The 25,627-nt window shown below is 43.4% G+C and overlaps 1 protein-coding gene across 5 annotated transcripts in view; it reads right to left on the bottom strand.

The window, feature by feature from the left end:
* The window catches only part of GRAMD2B (GRAM domain containing 2B), a 207,060-nt gene that overhangs the window by 4,554 nt on the left and 176,879 nt on the right, over positions 1 to 25,627 (bottom strand). For all 5 annotated transcript variants that reach the window (XM_077462168.1, XM_077462169.1, XM_077462170.1 and 2 more), the window contains 7 exons: positions 14,917 to 15,012; positions 7,609 to 7,680; positions 5,933 to 6,010; positions 5,537 to 5,648; positions 2,837 to 2,938; positions 2,652 to 2,730; positions 604 to 687 (listed from right to left, as the gene is read on the bottom strand). In XM_077462168.1, the coding sequence (XP_077318294.1) occupies positions 604 to 687; positions 2,652 to 2,730; positions 2,837 to 2,938; positions 5,537 to 5,648; positions 5,933 to 6,010; positions 7,609 to 7,680; positions 14,917 to 15,012 (623 nt within the window). The remainder of the gene's footprint in view (positions 1 to 603; positions 688 to 2,651; positions 2,731 to 2,836; positions 2,939 to 5,536; positions 5,649 to 5,932; positions 6,011 to 7,608; positions 7,681 to 14,916; positions 15,013 to 25,627) is intronic.

The raw sequence follows: 25,627 nt of genomic DNA on the forward strand, positions 1-25,627 counted from the left end.
TTCCCCCACTGACATCAGTAGGGAGGAGAGAGGCAAGCAGTCTTGTGAGCGCTGCTCTGAAATTAGGTATAGAATGGCATATTTTTTTTTAAAGCACACACTGGGCATCAAAAGGATTGTATGAAAATGTAAAAGTAATTTCATCAGGAGGGGAGGGTGCAGGCACTGTCAGGAGCTGAGGGGGTGGGGGGGGGGGGGGGTTTGACAGGAGAGCTGTGGATGGAGACATGTAAACTGACCAGTCAGGGCTCAGCAGCCATATTAAACTGGTCAGTTTACAGGGGGAGGGCAGAACCAGGCAGGATCAACCAGGTATTTCAGGTGGTACAAAGGGCTAAATTACATAGCAAAGCACTGTATAAAATGCATTAAAAAAGGTTTAGGGTAACAAACGCTGTAACTCAGGGCAGAATTGTCAACTTCAAGAACCTCCATATTGTATGACCTGTTGCCTTCCTGACTAGAAAAACCAAGAAACAGCACAAAAGATGGACTTGGGAGGGCAGATAAAAATTCCCACACATTCTCATGCCTGACTGGTTCTCAAGTTCTCTGAAGACGTCACTGTTAACCAGAACCCTTCCCTCCAGAATACATACTTACCCAGGCTGGAAAGAACCAAGTTGTTCCTCTAGATAGACAATCCTTGACTGCATAATTAATGTGGAGACTATCAGCAGACAGACACTGTAAAGAGACCAGCATCATAAACATGTACACTATACAGCATATTTTCAGCAAAAACAAATGCGGTTTCGTTTCCTTTACTATGAGCCAAGGTTAATTCTACCATCTGAACCTCATTGCATAGCTCTAATCAGGTTATAATACATATAATAATTGCCTTTAACCTATATCTAAAGCCAATTGTTAAAGCTTTGGATAGTGTAGGGAAGGTTGAAACCTGAGAATGTTTACTGTATTCTACTGGGGAGGATCTTCCTTCACTTCCTGTTCATAAGAGTAGATCTCTCTAAATAAGGAATTCCTCTCAGACAGCTGTGACTGGAACACATAACCCACTGGACTATTCCAATGACAACTGGTCAACAAGACAGAGGGGAAAGGGACTTCAATAAAAAGCTGACAGGCTGCAACCCTTAAACATCCAAAATAATGAACTGCTTTGAATACACAAAGCTCAATGCGCACATCATTTTATATTTGTAAGGTCCGGTATCAAGAGCACTTCAAATGGAGTGCAACTAAAACTTCAACCCTTTTTCCTATGCCTTGGCTGCATACCAGCGTAGCACCTTTTCCCCCCCCCCCCCATCAGTCAGAAACTATGCATCAACACAAGCACGCATGTGCCTACTTGTTACTGGTAAGTGGGTTTAATATTCAACCCTGTTGGGCACACTTAACCCACCCATTTGTCCATGGCAGACAAACAGAAGCTGCAGAGGAGCAGTTGCCAGTCATTCACTGAAGACTCCTTTCAGGATGTTTTTCAGAGCCGACTTTCCTCATGGGACCAGCAGACCCAAGTAAATGTGTAATTTAGGCCAGTTTTACACAAGTTCCACTTTAAAAATTGTTTACACCCGCCACCGTGAAAGTCTAAAATCCAGGACACCTAGCATCTAGTCATTATTGATATAATAATACAGAAGTCCATGTAAAAAAAAAATAAAAAAAAAAAAAAACCTAGAAAATCAAATTTCAACTAATTGACAAAAATCTATCATCAAAGTGTTAGAACAAGGTGACTCGTACAAAAACTTTAAGCATATTGTTTAATTTACACTTTAATAGTGAATTATGCAAGCATATTTTTTGAATGTTTAAATGTATTTTACACAAGTTATGAATTTGTGACAGCCTCAACACTTGTGTGCCATTGTACAGCAGATCTGGATACATAGCTGTTGGGTAGCCAACTTGTCAGGTGACCACTATATACCCCACTATTAGACAGCTGGGTACCAGGTGATTTACTGTGACTGGTTGTCATAGCAATCACGTTTAACAGTTTCCTGTCCTCTTCCTTACCTACACATAATATCCATAATGCAGTCTCTAGTGACCTGTAGAATTAATCCCTCACCTCTTATCCTGCCCATGTGAGGAAAGTAAATTTGTGTTTCATATTTTGAGCCAATTATAGGGGTTTCCATCAGAGGCTTTCTATTAGACACAAAAGGCTAATAGAAAGCCCACCCAAGAACATACTGGTAGGTTGACAGATGTCTGACTAAACTGGCTCGAGCATTCAATTTTAGGCATCTTCATGGGTGCCAACTGATGTACCCAATTTCATTGCTGTAAAGCAGTGTAATACATTTTCATTTTTTACAGCTCAGCTGAAGTACCAATAAAATCAAATATTATTTTTGCCACAGTAGAAGCATTATAAAGTGATGCAAAAATTTTGCTTTATAGGGTTCAGGAATGTTTGGCATCTTACATTGTAACCAGAATTTTAAGAAACACAAGCATTGATATAAATCAGGGATCCTCAAACTACGGCCCTCCAGCTGTTGCAAAACTACACATCCCATCAGGCATTGTAAAACTGACATTCACAGACATGACTAGGCATGATGGGAATTTTAGTTCCTGAACTGGAGGGCCATAGTTTGAAGACCCATGATATAAATGTATGCCATGAAGAAAAAAAAAAAAACAAAAAAAAAAAGTCTACTTACAGAACTGCATAGAAGAAAAGCAAGCCATTCAAGGAGGCAATCTGTGAAATGTTTGGTCTCTTAAACAAGCCATTGTGATCTGTAAGATAAGAACATACAGTAAACAATGTACTTTGCTCAGATGTAGGCTTGCATAAAAAAAAAAAAAAAAAAAAAAAAAAAAAATATTATAATGGATGACTTGCCTGTCTTTTGTTGAATCAATTTACTTCTTTCAGGGATCTTCTGACTCTCCACAACTAAAGGGTTGAGAGACTTTGCAATGTTTTTGTCTTGATCCTGGAATTCTAGACGTAAAACAAAATGTTAAGGTCAGTGGATGTGGTTATACTCAGTGGACCAAAGAATACTAAATTAGTAGCAGAAGCAAGCAAAGGTCTGCAACTACACATGGTTATCCACAATTTTCTGCCATTTTTGAAAAAGCTGTCAATTGAAAGGAGAAAAAACAAAAACAAAAAAACCCCCCACACACAGTTCATGTATATGGTAGGAAGGGTGATGGTTTTACTAATCTGGTTGTACTGATCTGCTTGATAACTTGCATTGCAAACTGACTGAAAGTCATTTAAAAATTGTTTATCAATGGCAACACATTGTGCAAGAAAAACAAACAAAAAAACCCCACAAGTTTTACATCAAGCCAATTACATATCAAGTGAGATAGAAGCAGCCAGCAGGCTCCACCTCAGCAGGGAAGGAAGGAGCTTAGCTAGTGCTGGCCACGATCTCCAGCGGAGGCTTGTGATATGCTAAAGAATGATGTTCCTCTGCTACAGCCTGTGCGGGGCGGTGCCATTGAAACTCCTTTTCTTCTATAGTGGCCGGCCACACAGGTGAAGGATTGAGGATTCATTTTACATGCAGCAGGGACGCAGGTCTGTACTGCAGGCGGTCGGGTACAGTGTTACCCGCGAATCGGCATGGTTTGCACAATGGGCCGATGCAGATTTCATAACTGCCAAATATCGGCAGATATATTGGTCGACCTCTACCCTTGACTTTGTTAGAAAATTACTTGTAACCCCCAACACACTTTCCTGCAACTAGAGAACAAAATGGTGGTCGTTGCAAAACGTTGTCACTATTTGCACAGCAGGCTTACAAGCGCACTTTTGAAAACAAAAAAAATTTTGAATTGAAAATAAAACAGTAAAGTTAGCCCAATTTTTTGTGAAAGATGTTACGCCGAGTAAATTGATACCCAACATGTCACGCTTCAAAGTTGTGCCCACTCATGGAATGGAGAATCTTACCCAAAAAAAAAAAAAAAAAAAAAAAACCCTACAGGTTGCTTGTTTTGGGTTAGAGGTCTAGGGCTAGAATTATTGCTCTCGCTCTACCAATTGCAGCGATAACACACACACACACCTTTAAGAGTAATGGGTGGAAGTGATATCTTGATGTTGATTCCACCCTGCAATGTTATGGAGACGAGTGATGGTAAGATGGCCCCCACCTGTCCCCATACCTAGCAAGGGTGAAGATCCGATCGCCTCTGCTAAAAAGGGATCTCGTGGCAAATCCATCACAGAGACCGCTCTTATAGGACATGCAGACTGCCGAACAGGATACCAGCAGCTAGCTGCTGCCATAATATTCCTCTTCAAACTTAGAACGTATAGCAGCATGCGGTGGTCCGCAAGTGGTTAAATATAAGCTGCCAAATACCTTCTCTCCAGTATATAGCAATCTTGTGACTTCTATCAGTGCCTGGTTAAAGCTTGTAGGAGGAGGAGTTTTCATACTGCACTTGGCTGTCCTATCAGGATGCAGGACCCCAGACCCTTTGTCTGGACAGTGCTGATTGCATGTGATCAGTAGAGGGCCATCCTCCTACGAACCCCCCACCCCCAAAAAGCCCAACAATACACACCGAACTGAGCATGTGCAGCCTGACGCCAGTAACCGTCTTATCTGAATACGTTTTGGGGCAAAGCAAGAAGGGGAGGATCTTTACATACAGGATTAAAAACAACCTTTTTACACAATGCAGACGAATAAACCCCTAGGCTCCACAGAGTATAACAAGCATGCTTTACTGCTTATACAGACTGATTTTTCCATTTTTGGTATAGTAACACCAACTACAACTAATGGCAAAATAAATGACAATGCAATCTATCAATAGCATTTACACAGCAGTTGATTTTTCCCCTGAACCCGTTAACATTTTCTGTCCCTGCTAGTGGATCTTTTAAATTTGCTCAAAAGGCCAATCTAAAAAAGTTATAGGGGCTGGGGACAAGCCGTAACACTGAAAAGGCATGCTTACAATCAGCTTTAAGGCTCCATGCACACTCGCTTAAAAAATGCTTCTACAGGACTTGTGCTCTGCCTGTAGATGCAGCTCAATGTTATCATACGTGTCCATGCACAGTAGCACTATTATAAGCAAATTTTAGAGCTCAACATTCAGAGAAGAAAAAAAATAAAATAAAAAAAGTTCTATACGAGCATTTACTCTAAAGAATAGACTTTAAGCCCAGTGTTCATGGAGCCTTACTGCTACTGTGAAAATGTTTTTAATTCTGTATCCGAGTTGGACTTTAAAGCAGTATTCAAGCCAATGCTGAGGGACAGAGAGACAGTGCTGGTACCTGGGCTGGCAAGTGTCATTAAAAAGACAGCAGCTTCACCATTTGTAGATGCCAACTTAATTTTTCAAACCTGACTAAGGCTCCTCATCCATTTAAAACTACATACCCATTTGAGACTATACTGTCCCAAAGGCTGACAATGCCTTTTGATGCAAAACAATCAGCACTGTTACCCCATCACAGGAAGTGGAAAAATTGCCTGTTGATGCTGCTAAAAATGGTCACTGGAAAGGGGGGTAGGTAGTTACACTTTCATTGCTTTAAGAGAACAGAACATGGGCTAACCTTGAGAGTTTTCAGATTCTGGTGTTTGAGAGCCTGTGCTACTGTATTCTTCTATGTCTTTTCTTCGTTGTCGAACCAAACCGTCAATCTCTGAAAAGTCTACACTGAAATCCTAAATAAAAAAAAATAAAAAAAATAAAAAATCAATATACCAGCTTTTACAGGAAAGATGCCTCAAAGACCATTACAGTCCTAAAATTCTTATAATCAATATACAAAATACCCACAACTGCAGAGGCCAATATAACCTCCAATACTGAAAGTTCCTGCGGACCAATGAGTTTACCCAAAATGCAAAAAAAATAGCAAACATGGATATAACAATACAGATATATTATACATGATCCTGTGCGGAATATCTAGTCAGATATAACTGGAATATTGTATTTCACTTACAAGTGGAAATGAGGTAGCATGGTCAGCTCTGTCAATGTGTTCTGCAGAAGGGTTTGGACTATTTCCAACACTTGTGTTCTAGAAGATAAACAAAAAACGATGATGATCGCAGAAAACAAGAACACAAAAATCACTGCAACAGACCATTTTGTTTTGCTGGCACATTCTACAGAGATCATCAATACCCACTTCTGAATGTTCTGTAAACAATTGAACAATCTAGGGCAGCGCAACTCCAGACTTAAGGCCTCCCCCACACACCCTTTCCATAATGGTGCATGTTTTTCAGCTCCCCTCAGATTTAAACGTGAGATTTAGTCTTTGTAGGTCACTAACAAATTGTGATTGTATCAGAAAGCTGGGAAAATATGCAACATTTGCTGGCCTGAAGACCTGGGGTTGTGCACCACTGCTCTAAGGTCAACTGATGCCATGCAGGTCTCCCGGAGATCTGTCAGTGCATCTGCTTGCTTGTACGAGCAAGGTGATACATGCCGACAGGAAGAATGACCTACCACATCGCTCACAGCACCGTGTTTGTTGAGAACTACAAGTCAACAGCTGCTAAGGCTGTCAGGTTTTACTCTAGACACTTTTTTGTAACAGCTACCAGGGGAGAAGATCCCCGCTAGCTGTGAAAGCGGAGGGGCTGGTGCATTAACATGTTATGACATGGTTTTTCAGCTCTTTAGCGCCACCCTTTGGGCTCCTTCTGGCAATTTTGTGCTTTTCGTTTAGTTTCTGAACAGCCTTTTGTCAACCAGACATGTTGTGGAATTGGAGGAGATAACGAGTTATTGCTTTGACATTTTTGGTTGAATAAGGTATATTTTCTGTATGCACGGTTTTGGTTAAGTTCTATTGGCAGATAGAGTCTTGTGCATAAAAAAGAGAAGTGGAGAATACTTGGCTATGTGTTTTAATTCAAAAAAAAGTTTGAGTAGGCAGTTGCATAAAAAATAAAAAAAAAAAATAAAAAAAAAAAAGTCTGCAGCCACCACATCCAAAAACTAGCAAGCTGGAATATAATAAAAATATGTTTGCCGTTAGGTTTAATACCGCCTTAATCTTCCATTTCCATATTGGATTTGGGAGGAAACAAAAGCTCCTGGCTAGAGCTCAAAAATGGTGGGTTTCTAATGGAAAGTAAATTCATAACCCCAGTGCTATAGTAATGAGTGCTATCCACCCAGACTAGGCCTACAGCTAAACAGTGGTATTCAACTGAAAGCAGGTTAGCCTCCATCTGCAAAAGAGAACAGTGACATTAAACTACATCCTTATCTCCAAAAATACCCGTTTCCTTGTAAAGTGAACCCTTTGCCCAAACATTTTGAATGAGCAGTGCATGACAATTGTGGTTATTTTCACTGCTCTGCATACTAAAAATCTAGACTATATATAGCAGATTTACACCAAAAAGCAGTTTCCTGTCTGCAGCACAAGAGCAAGTTGAAGAGGATACAGTCATGTGACTAAATTCTCCCCATGGAAATAATGGACTCCTATTTGAATGGGTAAACATATATTGATTCAAAAAGTGCCTACAGATAAAGACAATACATTTAAACACAAATTACCCTTTCAAGCAGTAAATGTCAGATTCACCGCTTTATAAATATGCCTCTTTTACCAGATGCAGCAAATACAGGGACACCAGTTGTCTGAATACTTACATCAAGGTGGCTGCAGACAGATCTCAATAACTTGTAGGTGGAATCGCGCGATAATAAGGACACAAATATGAACTGTATGAAGACAGAAAAGGTTGTTATTCATCAACAGGAGAGAAGAGAAGCATGCATTCCGCTTTTATTTATATTCAGTAGTGATATCACAGGCAGAGTATGGAGTGTGGCTGTTGGAATATGACGCTAGCCAAAAGGAATTCTAAGGTCCACACACGATCAGAAAATCTAACAAAAAAAAAATATCACTTTCAAAGCGATCATACAATAACCTTGTTATTGTTAGTACAGAGCTTTCAAGAGCCCTGCGCAACAGTTCATCCGATGGGAAAAGCTGTGCTTGTCCTTCGTACGATAACAGACCGTACAATTTGTTTAGTGTAGTGTATCTGTATTTTCAGACAACTGTACTATCACTTGTAAATTTTTATGCTGTTGGATGAGACTTTGTAACTTGGTAAAAAAACTCCTTAGATATGGAGATTAGCATGAAAAAAAACAAAACAAAAACTAATTTGTCCTAAAATCTCATTGTGTGCACCTGACATTAAGCCTTTTGCAGGAATAAGGCTACATTCACAAGGCCATAGCTGTAAAAAGGTTACCAATTAGGCAAGTAACAAAAAAAAAAAATTCTGCCTGAATAGATGCGTTTAATGCTCAAATTGTCTTTTCAGTGGTATGTGTATAAACATGCCTTAGGAGAATTTTTGGATTTTGTGTTACAGATCGATCAAGTTTTTTTGCACCTGTTTTTCAATGGTGAAGTTCAGTTTTGTTTTTAAACTGCCGTGTGAATAGGGCTAGAGGTCACAAACCTCAGGACGAGGCGTTATCCAATGGAAATATTGGTATGAATACACAAATAAAACTTGTGTTTTTATATTTAAAAAAATGCTATTAATACATAAACACTTTGTTCAAATACTCAAGTACATCAAATTTTAAAATGCACAGATACCACTCAACATGTTTTGCTCAGATTTTTTACGTGGCAACTGTTGAACAAGATAATTCAATAAGTACTCATTCAGTTCAAAATACATAATGTAACAATATCTTTCAAGATATCAATAAATCTGAAAGAAAACGACATGGGAAAAATATCTTTAATATCAAACATGAACTATTAAGTTAGGAAGAAGTTAGAAAGGATTAATTCAATCTAATAACTTCACATAAAGAGGCTTTGGCCTCTTTAACCACTTTCAGACCGGACCATTTTGCTGGTAAATGACCAGAGGTCTTTTTACACTTTGGCACTGCGCTGCTTTAACTGGTAATTGCGCGGTCATGCAATGTTGTACCCAAACAAAATTTGCGTCCTTTTCTTCCCACAAATAGAGCTTTCTTTTGATGGTATTTGATTGCCTCTGCGATTTTTATTTTTTGCGATATAAACGTAAAAAGACCGCAAATTTTGAAAAAAAATGATATTTTCTACTTTTTGTTATTAGAAAAATCCAATAAACTCAATTTTAGTCATACATTTAGGCCAAAATGTATTCAGCCACATGTCTTTGGTAAAAAAAAAGTCAATAATTGTATATTTATTGGTTTGCGCAAAAGTTGTCACATCTACAAACTAAGGTACGTTTTCTGGAATTTACGCAGCTTTTAGTTTACGACTGCCTATCTCATTTCTTGAGGTGCTAAAATGGCAGGGCAGTACAAAACCCCCCCAAATGACCCCATTTTGGAAAGTAGACCCCCTAAGGAAATTGATAAGAGGCATGTTGAGCCCATTGAATATTTTATTTTTTTGCCTTAAGCGATTGAATAATGACAAAAAAAAAAATTTTTTTTTTTTTTTACACAAAGTTGTCACTAAATGATATATTGCTCACACATGCTATGGGCGTATGTGAAATGACACCCCAAAATAAATTCTGCTGCTTCTCCTGAGTACGGGGATACCACATATGTGGGACTTTTTGGGAGCCTAGCCGCGTACGGGGCCCCGAAAACCAAGCACCGCCTTCAGGCTTTCTAAGGGCGTAAATTTTTGAGTTCACTTCTCACTACCTATTACAGTTTTGAAGGCCATAAAATGCCAAGATGGCACAAAACCCCCACAAATGACCCCATTTTAGAAAGTAGACACCCCAAGCTATTTGCTGAGAGGCATGTTGAGTTCATGGAATATTTTATATTTTGCCACAAGTTGCGGGAAAATTACAAACTTTTTTTTTTTTTTTTTTTTTTTCACAAAGTTGTCACTAAATGATATATTGCTCACGCATGCCATGGGCATATGTGAAATGATACCCCAAAATAAATTCTGCTGCTTCTCCTGAGTACGGGGATACCACATATGTGGGACTTTTTGGGAGCCTAGCCGCGTACGGGGCCCCGAAAACCAAGCACCGCCTTCAGGCTTTCTAAGGGCGTAATTTTTTGATTTCACTCCTCACTACCTATTACAGTTTTGAAGGCCATAAAATGCCAAGATGGCACAAAACCCCCACAAATGACCCCATTTTAGAAAGTAGACACCCCAAGCTATTTGCTGAGAGGCATGTTGAGTCCATGGAATATTTTATATTTTGCCACAAGTTGCGGGAAAATTACAAACTTTTTTTTTTTTTTTTTTTTTTTTCACAAAGTTGTCACTAAATGATATATTGCTCACGCATGCCATGGGCATATGTGAAATGACACCCCAAAATAAATTCTGCTGCTTCTCCTGAGTACGGGGATACCACATATGTGGGACTTTTTGGGAGCCTAGCCGCGTACGGGGCCCCGAAAACCAAGCACCGCCTTCAGGCTTTCTAAGGGCGTTACAGTTTTGAAGGCCATAAAATGCCAAGATGGCACAAACCCCCCCCAAATGACCCCATTTTGGAAAGTAGACACCCCTAAATTTAGGGGTACACTAGTGAGACTAGGTAATAAATGGCGGGTGCCCTGAAACTATAAAAAAAATAACTAACCAACCAGCGTCACCTGTAACAGTTATATGGTGATCACTGGTGAAAGGGTTAACTAGGGGGCAATTAGGGGGCTTTATGCGGTAGTATATGGGGGTCCCTGGCGCTATAAAAAGCTGCAGCGAACCTAAATACCTACCTGCCTAACTAGCGTCACCTGTGACACTAATACAGCGATCAGAAAAACGATCGCTTATTAGGCTGGGTTCACACTGGAGCGATGCGGGAACGCCACGAATGCGCGGCGGGTTCCCGCATCGCATGCCTCCCGGCGGCAGTTCACACTGCCCTATGCGAACTGCTGGGAGTGTCAGTGAAATGTTACTGACACCCCCAGATCAGTTCGCATATCGCAGTGCGATCTGCAAACTCGGATCGCATGGTGTGAACACCCATGCGATCCGATTCTGCTGCGGGCCAAAAAAAGGGTCCCGTGCGAATTTGCGGCGGGTGCGGCGGGTGTGGCGGGTGCGGCGAATGGCTGAACTCGAATCGCACAGAGATCGGATGTGATTTGCACTGCAGTGCGGTGCGAATCACATTCGTTCTCATAAACCGCTGCAATGTGAACCCAGCCTTAGTGACACTGGCGACGGGGGGTGATCACGGGGTTAAACCTTTATTGGGGGGGTTAGGGGGGTACATTAGAACTAAAGGGGGCTAACTCTAACTGCCCTAACAGTTATTACAGTCACAAATGACACCAATGCAAAAAAAAAAAAAAAAAAAAAATGACATTGGTGTCACTGTGACTGGGGGGCAGGGGTAATTGGGGGGGTGATCGGGGGGTAAAGGGGGGGTGTGAGTGTGCCTGGCATGTTCTACTGTGTGTGTGAGTGTTGGTGCAACTTACTGATCCGCTCTCCTCCGTGTCGGAACGAAAAATACCGACACGGAGGAGAGAATACATCACTTCCTCTCCTGTGTTTACATTACAGGAGAGGAAGTGATGTCACCGGGGATTTCTATTCGTCGGGAGCGATCGCGAGGGGGTGGCCATGAATGAATGGCCGTCCCCTCGTCCGGGATCGCTCCCGAACGAATACCGACCGCCGCAGGCACCGGGCGGGGGCCCGATCGGGCCCCCGACCCGCGGGAGGCAAGGGACGTACATGTATGTCCTTATGCCTGCCCGTGCCATTGTACCGACGTACATCGGCGTGCGGCGGTCGGCAACTGGTTAAAAAGCAGACAAATGCCTGATTATAACACCCTTGGACAAGGGTCCCCCCAATCCTTATAATCATGGAAAACAATATGAGTCGATGGCCATTTGACTGCTGCAGAATCAAGATTGGTACAGAAAAGGTACCAGAGTCGTGTAAATTACACGAAAATCTGTTAGGCCCCTTTCACACTGGGGCGGTATTCAGGCGTTACAGCGCTAAAAATAGCACCTGTGTAGCGCCTGAAAAAACCGGCCCCTGTCACTCCAGTGTGAAAGCCGGAGGGCTTTCACACTGAAGCGGTGCGCTGGCAGGACAGTGAAAAAAGTCCTGCTAGCCGCATCTTTGGAGCGGTGAAGGAGCGGTGTATTCACCGCTCCTACCCATTGAAATCAATGGGACAGCGCGGCAATACCGCCGCCTTGCGGGTGGTTTTAACCCTTTTTCGGCCGCTAGCGGGGGTTAAAACCACCCCGCTAGCGCCCGCAGACCGCCGCTGAAAATAGCGGCGCTTTACCGCCGACGCCGCTCCCGCCCCAGTGTGAAAGGGGCCTTACAGGCAACTAATACAGCTGTTGAGACAGGTGGAGTCTCTATAAGCTTGAATGACACATTTGCTGTAAGGTATTGTGTCCAACACTTCTGGTAAGAGCAGGGGTCAAGTCCTGTGAAAAAAAAAAAAAGTGTGGGAACTCCCACCCAAGATCCATTCTCCCACAAAAAAAAAAAAAAAAAAAACTTGGGAATTCCACAAATGTTCCCTTTCCAAGAATTCCTACCCTGTATGCCCTCCCAAAAATTCACAAGGCTCCTAAAGAGCCCCCAGGTCTCAGTGTCAGGGAATGGCTGACAGAGAAAGAAAGTCAATTGATGACTTTGAGACCCCATGCTGAAGGTTTAGCATCTTATGTGCAAGATACCAGTGACCTCCTTAGGCCCCTTTCACACATGCGGACAGTATGTCCGTATTTCATCCATCCGTTTGCGGATGAAATACGCACATGCATCCCTACGTCCTTTTTTCAGATTTTTTTGAGATCTTGAATACGGTTATGTTATGTATATTCTTATTTGAACTGAATACAAGTACTTATTGCATTATCTTGTTCAACAGTTGCCACATAAAAAGCTCCTAAAGCTCTGCCGAGCGAAACATGTAGAGAAAGTAAAACATCAAATTTTAAAATACAAAGCTGTTCATGTTTTTAATTATGCAATAAAAATGTTGTACATTTTTTATATATAAAAACATGCCATTTGTGTATTCATACCAATATTTCCATTAGATAACACCTCTAAAGTCCAAGGTTTGTGACCTCTAGCCCTACTTTTTACATTAATTGGGATGTGGTGGGTATTTGATTCTTCTAAACGGAAAAAATCCTAAAGTGAGAAACTCTAGGAAGTTACTGCTTAGTCACCCCGTGACCACGTCCCATAGTGACGAAACGCGTAGGGAGGAGGAGTGACGTCCTGACGCCACCATCTCGTGTTTGTTTGCGGAAGTATTGGGCGCTAATCGAGACCGGCCGGCTCGAATTTGCTGAACGATCGTTTTAGACATATCTGTAAGTGCGCATTTGTCTCTCACGTTCGATTAAAATTTACTTGGGTTTTACACTATTGTGAGTTTTATTACCTTTTATGTAAACTGGTGAGAGGGAGTGTACTTGGAGGCGAACGGGTTCCAGAGTTAGTGTTCATCCATTTGTGAAAACCCTGGACTGGGGGAATCAGTCATCCGCTCTGCATGGTTCTCTACAATAAGGAACCATACACCTTCGGTAAGCGGCAGTAATATCTGTGGTGGAGGTTGTGCACGGTTCACGTTCGTTCTGGATATTTTTAGTGTCACCATATCACCGTGGAATATTTTGAAAATAGATATTTCTTATGGACTCTATGGACACTGATATTTAATGTTATTCATTTTTTTCACATATATTGACGTTTTACTAATTTAAGGCAATTGGTCATTTGATGTCACATTGCTTTTTTCCTTCAGTTGAATGTTCACATTAGGATAATTATTTATGGTGTCTTCACTGGCAATATTGATGTATATTTGTTATTTACATTTAAAATAAATTTTATTTTTCTGGCACAGTTGGGAGTAACTAAGCAGTAACTTCCTAGAGTTTCTCACTTTAGGATTTTTTCCGTTTATAATTAATTTTATTATTTTTTTAGCGCAGCCCACTCCTTTTTTCTTCCTGTATTCAAATGTAGTATAACATTTGGGTTGCTGCTTAATTTTGTAAATTCTTATTTAACAAGCGTGGTTTTTCCCCTTTTTTTCCCCATTTTTGATTCTTCTACTCATCTTTAAATGCCACGTGAATAGGTTCTAACTGTTCTCACACAGATTTAGTAAAACTAGAGTGCAAAACCTGGTGCAGCTCTGCATAGAAACAAATCAGCTTCCAGGGTTGTTTGACAAAGCTTAACCGCATCAGCCCCAGATTATTTTATCCCCTTCCTGACCAGAGCACTTGGCGATTTGGCACTGCGTCACTTTAACCGATAATTGCATGGTCGTGCAATGTTGCACCAAACAAAAAATTGATGCCCTTTCCTTCCCACAAATAGAGCTTTTTGGTGGCAATTGATCACCTTTGGTTTTTCTTTGTGCTATAAGCAAAAAATAAAATTTCAATTTTGGGGAACATCTACATCTGTTTGGACACAAACAATTTTCACACATTTTTGGGACCATTGGCATTTTTACAACGATCAATGCTATAAAATTGCATTGATTACTCTAAAAATATCTGGCTGTGAAGGGGTCAAGTGTCCTCATGTGTTCTAACTGAAGTTGGAATGGGACTGCAGGGGGAGAGGACAGATCGCTCTTTTTTTTTAAATAAATACTTTCCTGCTCTGTGCAAGGTTTTTGCAGAGAGCAGCCCGATCCTCCTTTTCTGGGGTGTCCTGGCAGTGTTACTGGCTCCTCTGCGGCTGGAGGAGGGGAGAGCTGCAGCACAAGTTTTTCACCTTAATGCATTAAAGTGAAAGACTGAGGTTTACAGCTCCTTTTAAAATTAAAACAAGTTGAAGTTAGAAGCAGCTTGGCTACCACACAGAGCTGCACAAGATCTTACAGATCTCATCTTTAGTAAATCATGGCAATAGAGCTGCTTTTGTCTGATTCTTAGTCCTGGAATAACCACACACACACACATTAAGGATTTACTCACCCGATCAGTGACTGTAGCAACAACAAGCGCATTTGGCACAAGTAAGGCGGTTTTGGTTTTCTTTAACACAGTTACCGCAATTGCTGGAATTACAATCTGCAAAATAATCACATTTGGATCAGTTTATAAAGCACCAGAAAGAGAGAAATAGGATTTTTTAAAACAGCTTGCCTTTAGATTACTTTTCTTGGAGATCACAAGACAGTGCCTCAAGTATTTATTGGGTTATGGGCCTACCTTCGGGTGTTGAAACTGGCATAGCCAATACAGGAATTTGACTCCTATACAATTCCTCCTCCTTCCAGGAGTACCTCTGTTTTTATGGGGTGAGTGTATTGCTTGGCTACAAAAACTGAGGGGCAGGAACTCCGTATCCTATTATGTACTCCAAGAAAAGGATTTTACAGCTAAGCCATTTTAAAAATCCCATTTTCTTTATTGTACGTTAAGACACAGAGCCTCAAGTATTTAGTGGGATGTCCCATAGCAATGCTAGAGGGAGACAACCCGTAGGGCAACCCCAGACCTGAGGACTTTATACTGCTGCAGCACACTGCACCTGAAGGAGATGCCTTCTTTCCATTTTACATGCACTGGATAAACTTTTGTAAAATGTACTGAAAACCCAAGTTGTGGCCTTGCATATCTGAGACATGGAGACCTGGTGGCACTGCCCAAGAAGCACCAACCACTCTGATAGAGTGTGCCTTCACTTGAAAAAGGGGGAATCTTTCCTTTTAAAATCATGTTTGAATTATAACTTGAAATACACTGTTGCTAAGTGGATTCATCAACACTGCTTGTCCTTTTAGGACCCTCTGGCAGAATAAATAAGTCAGTCTTACGAATCTGAGCATCTCCAACTAGATTTTCACTGCCCTCACTACCATCAAGACAATGTAGTGCAGGGATATGCAATTACTGGACCTCCAGCTGTTGCAGGTCTACAAGTCCCATGAGGCATAGCAAGACTGACAGCCTCAAGCACGATACCTATAGGCATGATGGGACTTGTAGTATTCCAACAGCTGGAGGTCTGCTAATTGCCTATCCCTGATGTAGTGGCTTTTCTTCCCTGGAACATGGTCTTGGGAAAAATGATAGGACAATATCTTCAGATGAAAACCTGAAACCACTTTTCGCAAAACCTGGACAAGGGCGCAACACCACCCAGTCCTCATGGATAAGGGAATATGGCTCTTTACAGGAAAGAGCAGCCAATTCTGAAACCCTCCTTGCTGAGGATACAGCAAACGAAAATACCAGCTTACTTGTCAAAGAGAACTAAAGGAATATGCTGTCTGTTCAAATGGCTGTTTTTGTAACACCAAAACTAAATTCAAGTCCCAAGGGCTTAAAAGGCAATTTAACTGGCAGATTAATCTGCATCACTCCTTGCATGAAACCCTCGGACTAAAAAATGCGCAGCAAGCAAGCAGTCTTTGAAATAAAATTGATAAGGCTGAGACTTAGCCCTCAATAGTACTCAGGGCCAACTTCAACTCTACACCCAATTGTAGAAAGGCAAGAATTCTGCCTATGATATATCTCCGAGGGTGCCAACTCTTGGATTCACACCGGGAAAACGTAAGCTTTCCAGACCAATATATAGCTCTAGAACAGGGATATGCAATTAGCGGACCTCCAGCTTCTGCAGAACTACAATTCCCATGAGGCATAGCGAGACTTAGAGCCACAAGCATGACGGCCAGAGGCTGAGGCATGATGGGACTTGTAGTTTAGCAACAGCTGGAGGTCTGCTAATTGCATATCCCTGCTCTAGAAGCTGGCTTCCTAGCATCAAAGTAGAGATAACTGACTCACCAACACATCTGTGAGTGGGTCCCTTGTCCTGGGCACAAAGTTGACTAGCTTCATGTTGAACCCAGACGCTAGAAAGTCTATGTCCAAAGACACCCCATCTTTGACAAATAGCCCAAAAAAATTTGGGCTGGAGAGACCATTCCCCTGGGAAGAACTACTGGCAACTCAAGTAGTCCACCTGCCAAGTCTCTACTCAGAGGATGAAAACTGCTGATAAGCATTGGGACATTTTCTGCCCAAGTTAGAATCTGGTTCACCTCTGAGCTGAGACTCTTGTGCCCCCTTGGTGATTGATATATGCCACAACCATGGCATTGTTGGATTAGATCCTAACAGGACAATCTGTTAACTTGGGAGGTCCATCTCAAATTGCATTGGGAACTGCTTTGAATGAAGCTAGTCTTTCCCAATAACCTCATACAAAAAGGCAGATTGAAGGATCTCTTCGACCCGACTGTCCGCACCAGCTCTTGTATGGAGCCAATCTCTGCGGGAGGCAAAAAAAAAAAAAAAAAAAAAAACACCCTTTCCTGGGCTGTGTCTAGAATCAGGCCCAAATACTTCAGCAGTCTTAGCGGCTTTAAGGATGATTTCTTTAGTTTGAGAATCCAAGCCAGGTCTTTCAGGTAACTACTTGTAATGTGTACACTTTGCTCCAAATGAGCCACTGACTGGTCTATCAATAGATCGTCCAAATATGCCAAGACTGTCATGCCCTGTGCCCTTAACCTGGCTAGGAGGGGGCCAATACATTTGTGAACACCCGAGGTGCTGTAGCTAGGCTACAAACTGAAAATGTTGTTCTATTTGAAACTGCAAAAACCGCTGGTCAGCAGGAAATCTAGGGACATGCAAATATGCGTCTGATGTCTATGGATGCCAGAAGTTCTCCCTGTAGGATGGAAACTGACTTTATAGACTCCATACAAAATCAGATCAAAATTGGTTCCTGAAGATCCGCTCCTTTTCAGCCAATAAAATCAGTCTAATGCTTGTAATAGGGATTGTCTTTCCCTGGATCTTTGGGAATGTTTGATCTCAGAAAACAAGATGGTGGGAATTCACAAAATTCTAGCTTGTATCCTAGGGTTACTGTGGAGAGAGTCCATGTGTCCTGAATCTCTTTCCAGACTTCCAAGTACCCCAGAAGTCTTCCCCCACCTTTGTAAGGGGAGATGCCTCATAAGGCTTTAGTATTCTGCTTTGCAGATTTGCAGGCCCAGGTCTTCCTCTGTGCCTGGGTTTGAACCTGGGATGTTCCCCTAGAGTCTGACAGCAGAGGCAGTCGCCCCTGCCTAGAGGTGGATGCCCCTGGCGTGGGGGAAAAAAAAAAGTTTAAGAATGACACTTTGGATGCATTTACCCAAACTATCGCCAAATAGTAGTTCTCCCTTAAATGGGAACCTAGTTAGAATGTTCTTACACAGCGTTTCAGCTGATCAAAAAAAAAAAAAAGGAGGGTCCTTCGCATGTGTATTAGTACAAGTGCAAGGCGCAAAGCCTGATGAATAGAATCCTTCATAGCATCTATGGCAAAACAATGCTTTTGGTAGCTCAGCTAACTCCTGGGCCTGTTGTGGAGGGAGCTCGTTAAGAGCATTGTAAACTGGTCTAAGGACTGACAGATGACAATAGCTGCAATTGTAGGCAGAGTTATGGCCCCTGCTAAAGAAAGGATTTTAACAGACCTTCCAATTTCTTATCTGTTGGATCTTTAGGCATATGCACATTGTCCACTGGACAAGTTAAACTTATTTACATTGGAAATCGCAGCGTCAACTGCTGGAACTTGCCATCTTTTTGTGAATTTTCCTCCATAGGATAGAGACTTAAGAATATTTGGAGGGGGGGGGGGGGGAATGCTTTTCCAGATGATCCCATTGGGTATAAATAAGCTTTTCTAGTAATGTGTGGATGGGAAACGCATGCAAAGGCTTAAAGTTTTCAGGGAACTCGAGGAGACTGGACCTTCAGCCGACTGTTAGGGGTAGCATGAAAGCAGAGCAAACCATTTCAGTAAGGCTCTGAACTTCAGTTTGTAAAGCAAAAACAGCAAGTATTGTTTCCTTTGCAGAGGAATAGCCGGCTTGTCTTTCCTCTGGATTATCGGAGGGCAATACCTCAGCTTGTTCCCACAATTGTCTTGGCCCCTCCACTGTCTAAAGAAATTAAGGTGGGGGGGGGGGGGGGGATCTAGGATGTGATTAAAGCCGCTAATCTTCCTTCTAAGCCCTGCAGGGCTGAGGAAAATGCATCTTCAGTCACATACAGGGGCTGAAGTGTGTAAAGCAGTTGCACCACCCTGGCTTGCCACGTCTGGTATCTCTGGAGAGGGTGATAGTCTGGCAGCATGACTGGGATTTCCAGCACCTGGCGGTGGCTTAGGTACCTTTGGAAGTCATAGTGCAAAAGCACAAAAGCAGGAGGTAAAAACTGGAGTTAGTACTTACCGGTAACTCCTTTTCCGGTGGTCTTCCAGGACAGCCCTTGAGAGATGGAGCTCCTCCCATCGACACAGGAAACACATTGCCACAGTTCAAAAGGCGGTCCCTCAGGTCCCTGGTCAGTCATTCACCAAGAACCGAAGGATGGAACTGAAAAACATATAAACCATAACAGGTAATAACATTAGTACATCACTACAATCAAATAAAGGGTGGGATCGTGCTGTCCTGGAAGACCACCGGAAAAGGAGTTACCGGTAAGTACTAACTCCAGTTTTCCCAAGTGTTCTTCCAGGACAGCCCTTGAGAGGATCCCCAAGTACTTACCAGATTAGGGGGGGACCACGGCCTGGAGGACTTTCCTCCCAAAGGCCTGATCCTGACTAGACATTAAGTCCAGTCGGTAATGCCTTGTAAAGGTGGAAAAGCTTGACCATGTGGCTGCTTTACATACCTGCTCCGGGGTGGCACCAGCTCTTTCTGCCCAGGATGCAGACAACGCTCTTGTGGAGTGAGCTTTAACACCCTCAGGAGGATCTCTATTCAAGGCCTTATACCCCTCTGCTATAGCTAGCCTAATCCATCTAGCTATGGTTACTTTTGAAGCTTTCTGTCCCCTACGCTGTCCGGAAAAAAGGACAAAAAGGGAGTCTGAGATTCTGAATGGGATTTGTTATTTTAAGATATTCTAGAATACACCTCCTCACATCCAATAAATGAAAACGTTCCTCTTTCTCATTTGCTGCATTTTGACAAAATGAAGGGAGGACAATATCTTGGGACCTATGGAAGCTAGATGCTACCTTTGGTAAGAACCCAGGGTCTGTCTTTAGAATGACTCTGTCTTCTAGGATCTGTAGGAATGGTTCCCTGATGGAAAGTGCTTGGATTTCACTGACCCTACGGGCTGAAGTGATTGCCACCAGGAGAACTGTCTTAAAGGTAATAAGCCTTAGGGAGGCCTCTGAGATAGGCTCAAAGGGTGACCCCAAGAAAGCTTTTAGCACAACTGCTAAATCCCAGGATGGGACTTTTGTGATTCTGACTGGCTGGCGTCTAGCGACTGCCTTACAGAATCTAGCGACAAAAGGATTTTCCTGTAAGCGTTCATCTAGGTATACACTTAAGGCAGCTATCTGTACTTTAATAGTACTTAGGGTTAAACCCTTGTTTACACCTTCCTGTAAAAACTGTAGAATATTAGCCGTATTTATGTCCCGGCCATTCAGCCAGCTATTGAATTTTTTCCAGACTTTTTTGTAAATAGCTCTCGTGACTGGTTTGCGACTCTGTAGTAAGGTCGCAATTACCTCGTCTGACAGGCCCTTACTCCTTAAGATTTCCTCCTCAGTAACCACGCTGACAGCTTCAGTGTGGCGACCTGCAGATGGTAAAGAGGTCCCTGCGACAGGAGGTCCTGTCTGTAGGGAAGCCTTAGAGGCGGACAGTCTGTCAATTGTAGCAACGTTGTGAACCACGGTCTCCTGGGCCAAAAAGGTGCTACTAGAATCAAACAGGTTTTTTCCTTGAGGAATCTTGCTAGGACCCTCGGAATGAGATGAAGAGGGGGAAATGCATACGCCAGACTGAAAGTCCATGGAGTTTGCAAGGCATCTACCGCCAGGGGTTGATCTCCTGGGTTTAGCGAGAAAAAATTGGGAACCTTTGCATTTTTCTTGCTCGCAAAAAGGTCTACCTCTGGTTCTCCCCAGTGAGCTGTTATGAGATTGAATGCCTCTGGGTGTAAGGACCATTCTTGGTTCGAAATCCTCTGTCGACTCAAGTCCGCCTTGTTGTTCAGCTCCCCTTTCAGGTGAACTGCAGAAATGGATTCCAGATTGGCTTCTGCCCACTGGAGAATGCGTCTGGCTACCAACATCAAACGAGGACTTCTGGTTCCTCCTTGTTTGTTTATGTATGCTACAGCCGTCGTATTGTCTGAACGGACTTGTAGATGGTGACCCTGTATTGCGGGGTGGAAAGCTAGAACAGCTCTCAGGATTGCTGTTAGTTCTTTCCAATTGGAAGAGAAACATTTCTCCTCCGGGGTCCACTTGTCCTGGACCCAGCTTGAGCCTAGGTGGGCTCCCCAGCCCCAACTGCTCGCATCCGTTGTTAGTGTTGAAGTGATAGGAAGGACCCAATGAACCCCTTTGTTTAGGTTCTCCCTGTCCTTCCACCACCAGAGGGAGCGTTTTACCCTTGAGGGGATCGATACCTCCTCCTCCAGATCTCTGCCTTTTAATTGTTCTAACAGAAAACCCTGAAGTTCTTTGATGGAACCTGGCCCATTGTACGGCTGGAATGGCTGCCGTCATAAGACCTAAGACCGACATTACTTCCCTCACCGTACACTTGGGGCTGCATTGAAGAAAAGATATTCTCTGCCACAGATTCAAAATCTTTTCTTCCGGCAGTATAATTTTCTGATCTACAGACTTGATCCAGTACCCCAGATACAGGATCTCCTGTGTTGGGGTTGTCTTGGATTTCTCCTGACTGACAATCCACCCTAATCGACTCAGACTGAGTTGAGTCAATTCTAGGTCCCGAGAAAGACGACTCTCTGAGTGGGCTGTTAGGAGCAGATCGTCTAGGTAGGGGATAATTGAGACTGATTGAAGCCTCAGAGGAACTAAAGCCTCTCCGAGAACCTTGGTAAAGATTCTCGGAGAGGATGATAGACCGAAGGGAAGTGCTCTGCACTGAAAGTGGTAAACCTTTGTGTCTATCTGCACTGCCATCCGAAGGAATTTCTGGCATTCCTCCCTTATTGGAATGTGCAGATAAGCATCCCTTAGGTCCAGGGTTGCCATAAATGTCTCTTTCTGCAGGAGATTCTTTATGGAATAAATGGACTCCATCCGAAATCTCTTGTAACGGATGGAGCGATTCAGTGGACGGAGGTTCATAATTAGTCTGAATCTCCCTGACGGTTTTCTTACCACAAAGATGTGCGAGTAAAAACCGTCCCCTTGTTCCTGAATAGGGACTGGTGTCAATACTTCTTGATCTACTATTTCCCCTATTAGTAAAGGTAAGGCCCTGGCCTTTTCTGAGTGACTTGGAAGCTTTGTCACCAGAAACTTGGAAGGAGGGTTGCTGTGAAATTCCAGCGCATGACCCCTTTTTATTATGTTTAAGACAAACTCGTTCGAGGTTGTCTCTTCCCATTGAGGAAGAAATTTGCTTAATCTTCCTCCCACAGGAACCCTGACGTCACTGGGGTTTGGGATCCTGATTGGGGCGGCTAAACAGTATGCCCCCTTTTCCTTTCCCTTTATGTCCCGACCAATGTTTTTTGGGGGTTGAACTCTTCTCTGATTTAGAGGGTTCCTTAAAGGGACGAAAAATTTCTTTGAAAATTTTTCTTTTTTTGTGGGAAAGGTTTTCTTTTTGTCCGCCGTCCTTTCTAAGGCGGAGTCTAATTCAGGCCCGAAGACTAAGTCTCCTGTAAAAGGGACGCTGCACAGGCGGGTTTTAGACGCCGTGTCTCCCCCCCAGGTTTTCATCCATACTGACCTCCTTGCTGCCACTGAAAGTGCTGCAGATTTAGCCGTAAATTTAACGGAGTCCGTGGAGGCGTCAGATGAAACTGGTGGCCTTAAAAAGCATAGGGAAGGATTTCAAAAGCTCCCCCCTAGGAGTGCCTGCCTTTAAGTGTTCTTGTAGTTGCGATAACCAGAACTCCAGGTTTCTAGCTACACAGGAAGTGGCTAGAGCTGGTTTTAAGCCTGCCATAGAGGCATCCCAGGCCCTCTTTAAGACAATGTCTGTTCTCCTGTCCATGGGATCTTTCAGGTGGCCCATATCCTCAAAGGCCAGATCAGCCTGCTTTGAGATTTTGGACAGAGGGGCGTCTAGTTTTGGATTTTTATTCCAGACCGCCTCTAGGCTCTCATCAAAAGGGAACCTTCTCTTAAGGGATTTAGGAAAGAAAACCTTCTTGTCTGGTTCAGACCACTCCTTAAGGACAAGGTCAGAAAGCACCTTATGTATAGGAAAAACCCTTGCTTTCTTTTTCCCCAGAGCCTCATACATTTGATCATGTCTGGATAACTGAGTTTCTTCCTCCTCAATTTCCAGCGTATCATAGATAGCCCCCATTAGCTCATCTACTTCCTCGAGAGATAATCTATATTTTGAGGCTTTAGATGCTGCTTGATCCTCTTCCTGACCCGAGTCAGTGTCAGAGGATTCGGGGCTAATCAACGTGGGGCTAGGCTCCCTGACCATACGGGGCTCCCCTGAGCTGGGTGTTGTAAGGCATGGTGAGGATGAGATTATAGTTGTTTTACTCGTGGAGGCAGCTGCAGCTGATCCCACGTCAGTGATTAACTCCCGGAGGGACTTAAAGGTCGACGCCATTTCCTCTTTAAAGGAGCCCAAAAACTTTGCTAAAGGGGAATCTGCCTCAGATTTAAGCAAGCTTGCAATGCATTGCTTGCATAGGGCTTTGTTAGAGCCAGAGGACAACCTATTCCCACAATTAGGACACTTTTTGCGGCCTGTCTTGTCTTCACTTGGCATCTCTTTAGCCTGAAAATAAGACAAAGGATTTCTTAGCGTCAGCACCATGTCCCTCTTAGAATCACCACTAACAAACAACCTCACTGTGAGTAAACCGCCACCGTGGGGTACTACAGGGCCCAGCCTACAAACACCACCACTCCACCAGAGTAATAGCATGCCCAGCAGCCTACCTGGGTTTGGCTGGTGCCTGTCTCCGCCGGAGTATCCTGGGGAATAGCCTCCATGGTCCCCCTCTGATGCTCCGAATCCCGCCGCTAATCCGGTATAGCTGGACGCTGGTCGGGCTTTACAGGCACAGCGCTGGCTCTCCCTCTCCTCCTTGTACCCTTAGAGACCCGGAACCGGAAGTCTCGGCACGCAGTGATGACGCGGTTCCGCCGGAAGTGAACGCTCGGCGTCTCCGACCCCCTGCAACGAGGAGGGAAGATGGAAGGTTCCACTCACCACTCCTGGGGGAAACCGGCGTCATTCTGCCCCTGGCCACCTCGGCACTGGAAGGAGGAGGGTAACGGGTCTGCTCCGGTTCAGCTGGACGGTACCCGAGCCAAAGAAAAAAAGGTATGGACCCAAACTGCAGCCATAAACCAGGACCCGGTCCCTTAGGCTTGCAGGTTCTCAGGCAGCCCCTGAGAGGGGCCTCCAGGTTCCTGGCAACATGTTCCTCCGACGGAGGAAACACAAATGACTGACCAGGGACCTGAGGGACCGCCTTTTGAACTGTGGCAATGTGTTTCCTGTGTCGATGGGAGGAGCTCCATCTCTCAAGGGCTGTCCTGGAAGAACACTTGGGAAAATTTGCTTTGACAACAGTTTTAAGAAAATAAGATTTTAAAACTGATTCTATGGTGACAAGTGTTTCCCATACTGGAAATGCCCACTTTACACCCCTTACATGCCCAGCACTGCCATGTTTCCTTAGTGTGAAATAGCCATAGGTTGTAACAGGCTCCTTTCTTCAGTCTAGCGTTGCATACTAAACGTTTGTGTTACAAGCATCAGGTGAAAAAACTGATTGGCATCCTCCGCCCTTAGCATCTTGTGTTTCCAGCCTGTTAAGCTGTGTGGACATTTTTACGTCCTACACATATTGCTGCCTGACTGTAGGAAGACAGCCCTAGCAAACCTGCCCCCTCAGCATAACAGTCGGTGTGCACGCGCAGTTTCTTCTTATCTAAAAGACACAAGGGGAGGAGGCGGCGTTGCCGACGAGCATCTGGCACAGCCTGAATACTTCAAAGTTATGTCTAACAGTCTAGGGATAAATAAAAAGTAAAAAAAAACCTCACAGCAAAGCCAAGTACATGAGGGCAAGTTTTATATATTAAAAACTCGAATGGCCACCGTGCCTCCCAATGGGAGGGGAATTTATCAGATGTATAGCTTTATAATAGTAGCTCTTTATTATACACAATTATGGCTTATATGAAGCAGAAACTAAATTTGAACTAGTGGAAAAAAAAATCCCATGCCTTCAGGAAGTCTAAGGCTGCATAGCTGCCAAAGTACTTTAACTTGTGAAATGCTGCTTCTGTACTGCTGTATTCCCTAGATTCCTCTAGAAGGGGCCTTGGTTCACTGAGAACCCCCCTGTGGCTGCTGGGACCACACATGGTCATTTATAGCGAGACAGAGCTGCTGAGGCATCACATTAAGGTATGTAACTTACTCCTTCTAGAGACATTAAAAGGCATACAGGGGGTCCCCGACTTACAAACCTGGTGATGTGGGGACCCTCATTTTGCATGGAAGTCGGCTGTTCTGCGCATGCGGTCAGACGGAGCCTCAGAAAACACTGGAAATGTCCGTAATTTGCCATGCATGCGCAGAGGGGCATTCGACGGGACACCGGAAATTGCCATAATTGTTCTGCACATGCGCGGCCGACTTACGAACATTTCCAAATTACAAAC

This window comes from Lithobates pipiens, unplaced genomic scaffold, assembly GCF_037356315.1.
Source record: "Lithobates pipiens isolate NorthernLeopardFrog02 unplaced genomic scaffold, aLitPip1_a1.2 Scaffold_3, whole genome shotgun sequence".
NCBI classification, from domain to species: domain Eukaryota; kingdom Metazoa; phylum Chordata; class Amphibia; order Anura; family Ranidae; genus Lithobates; species Lithobates pipiens.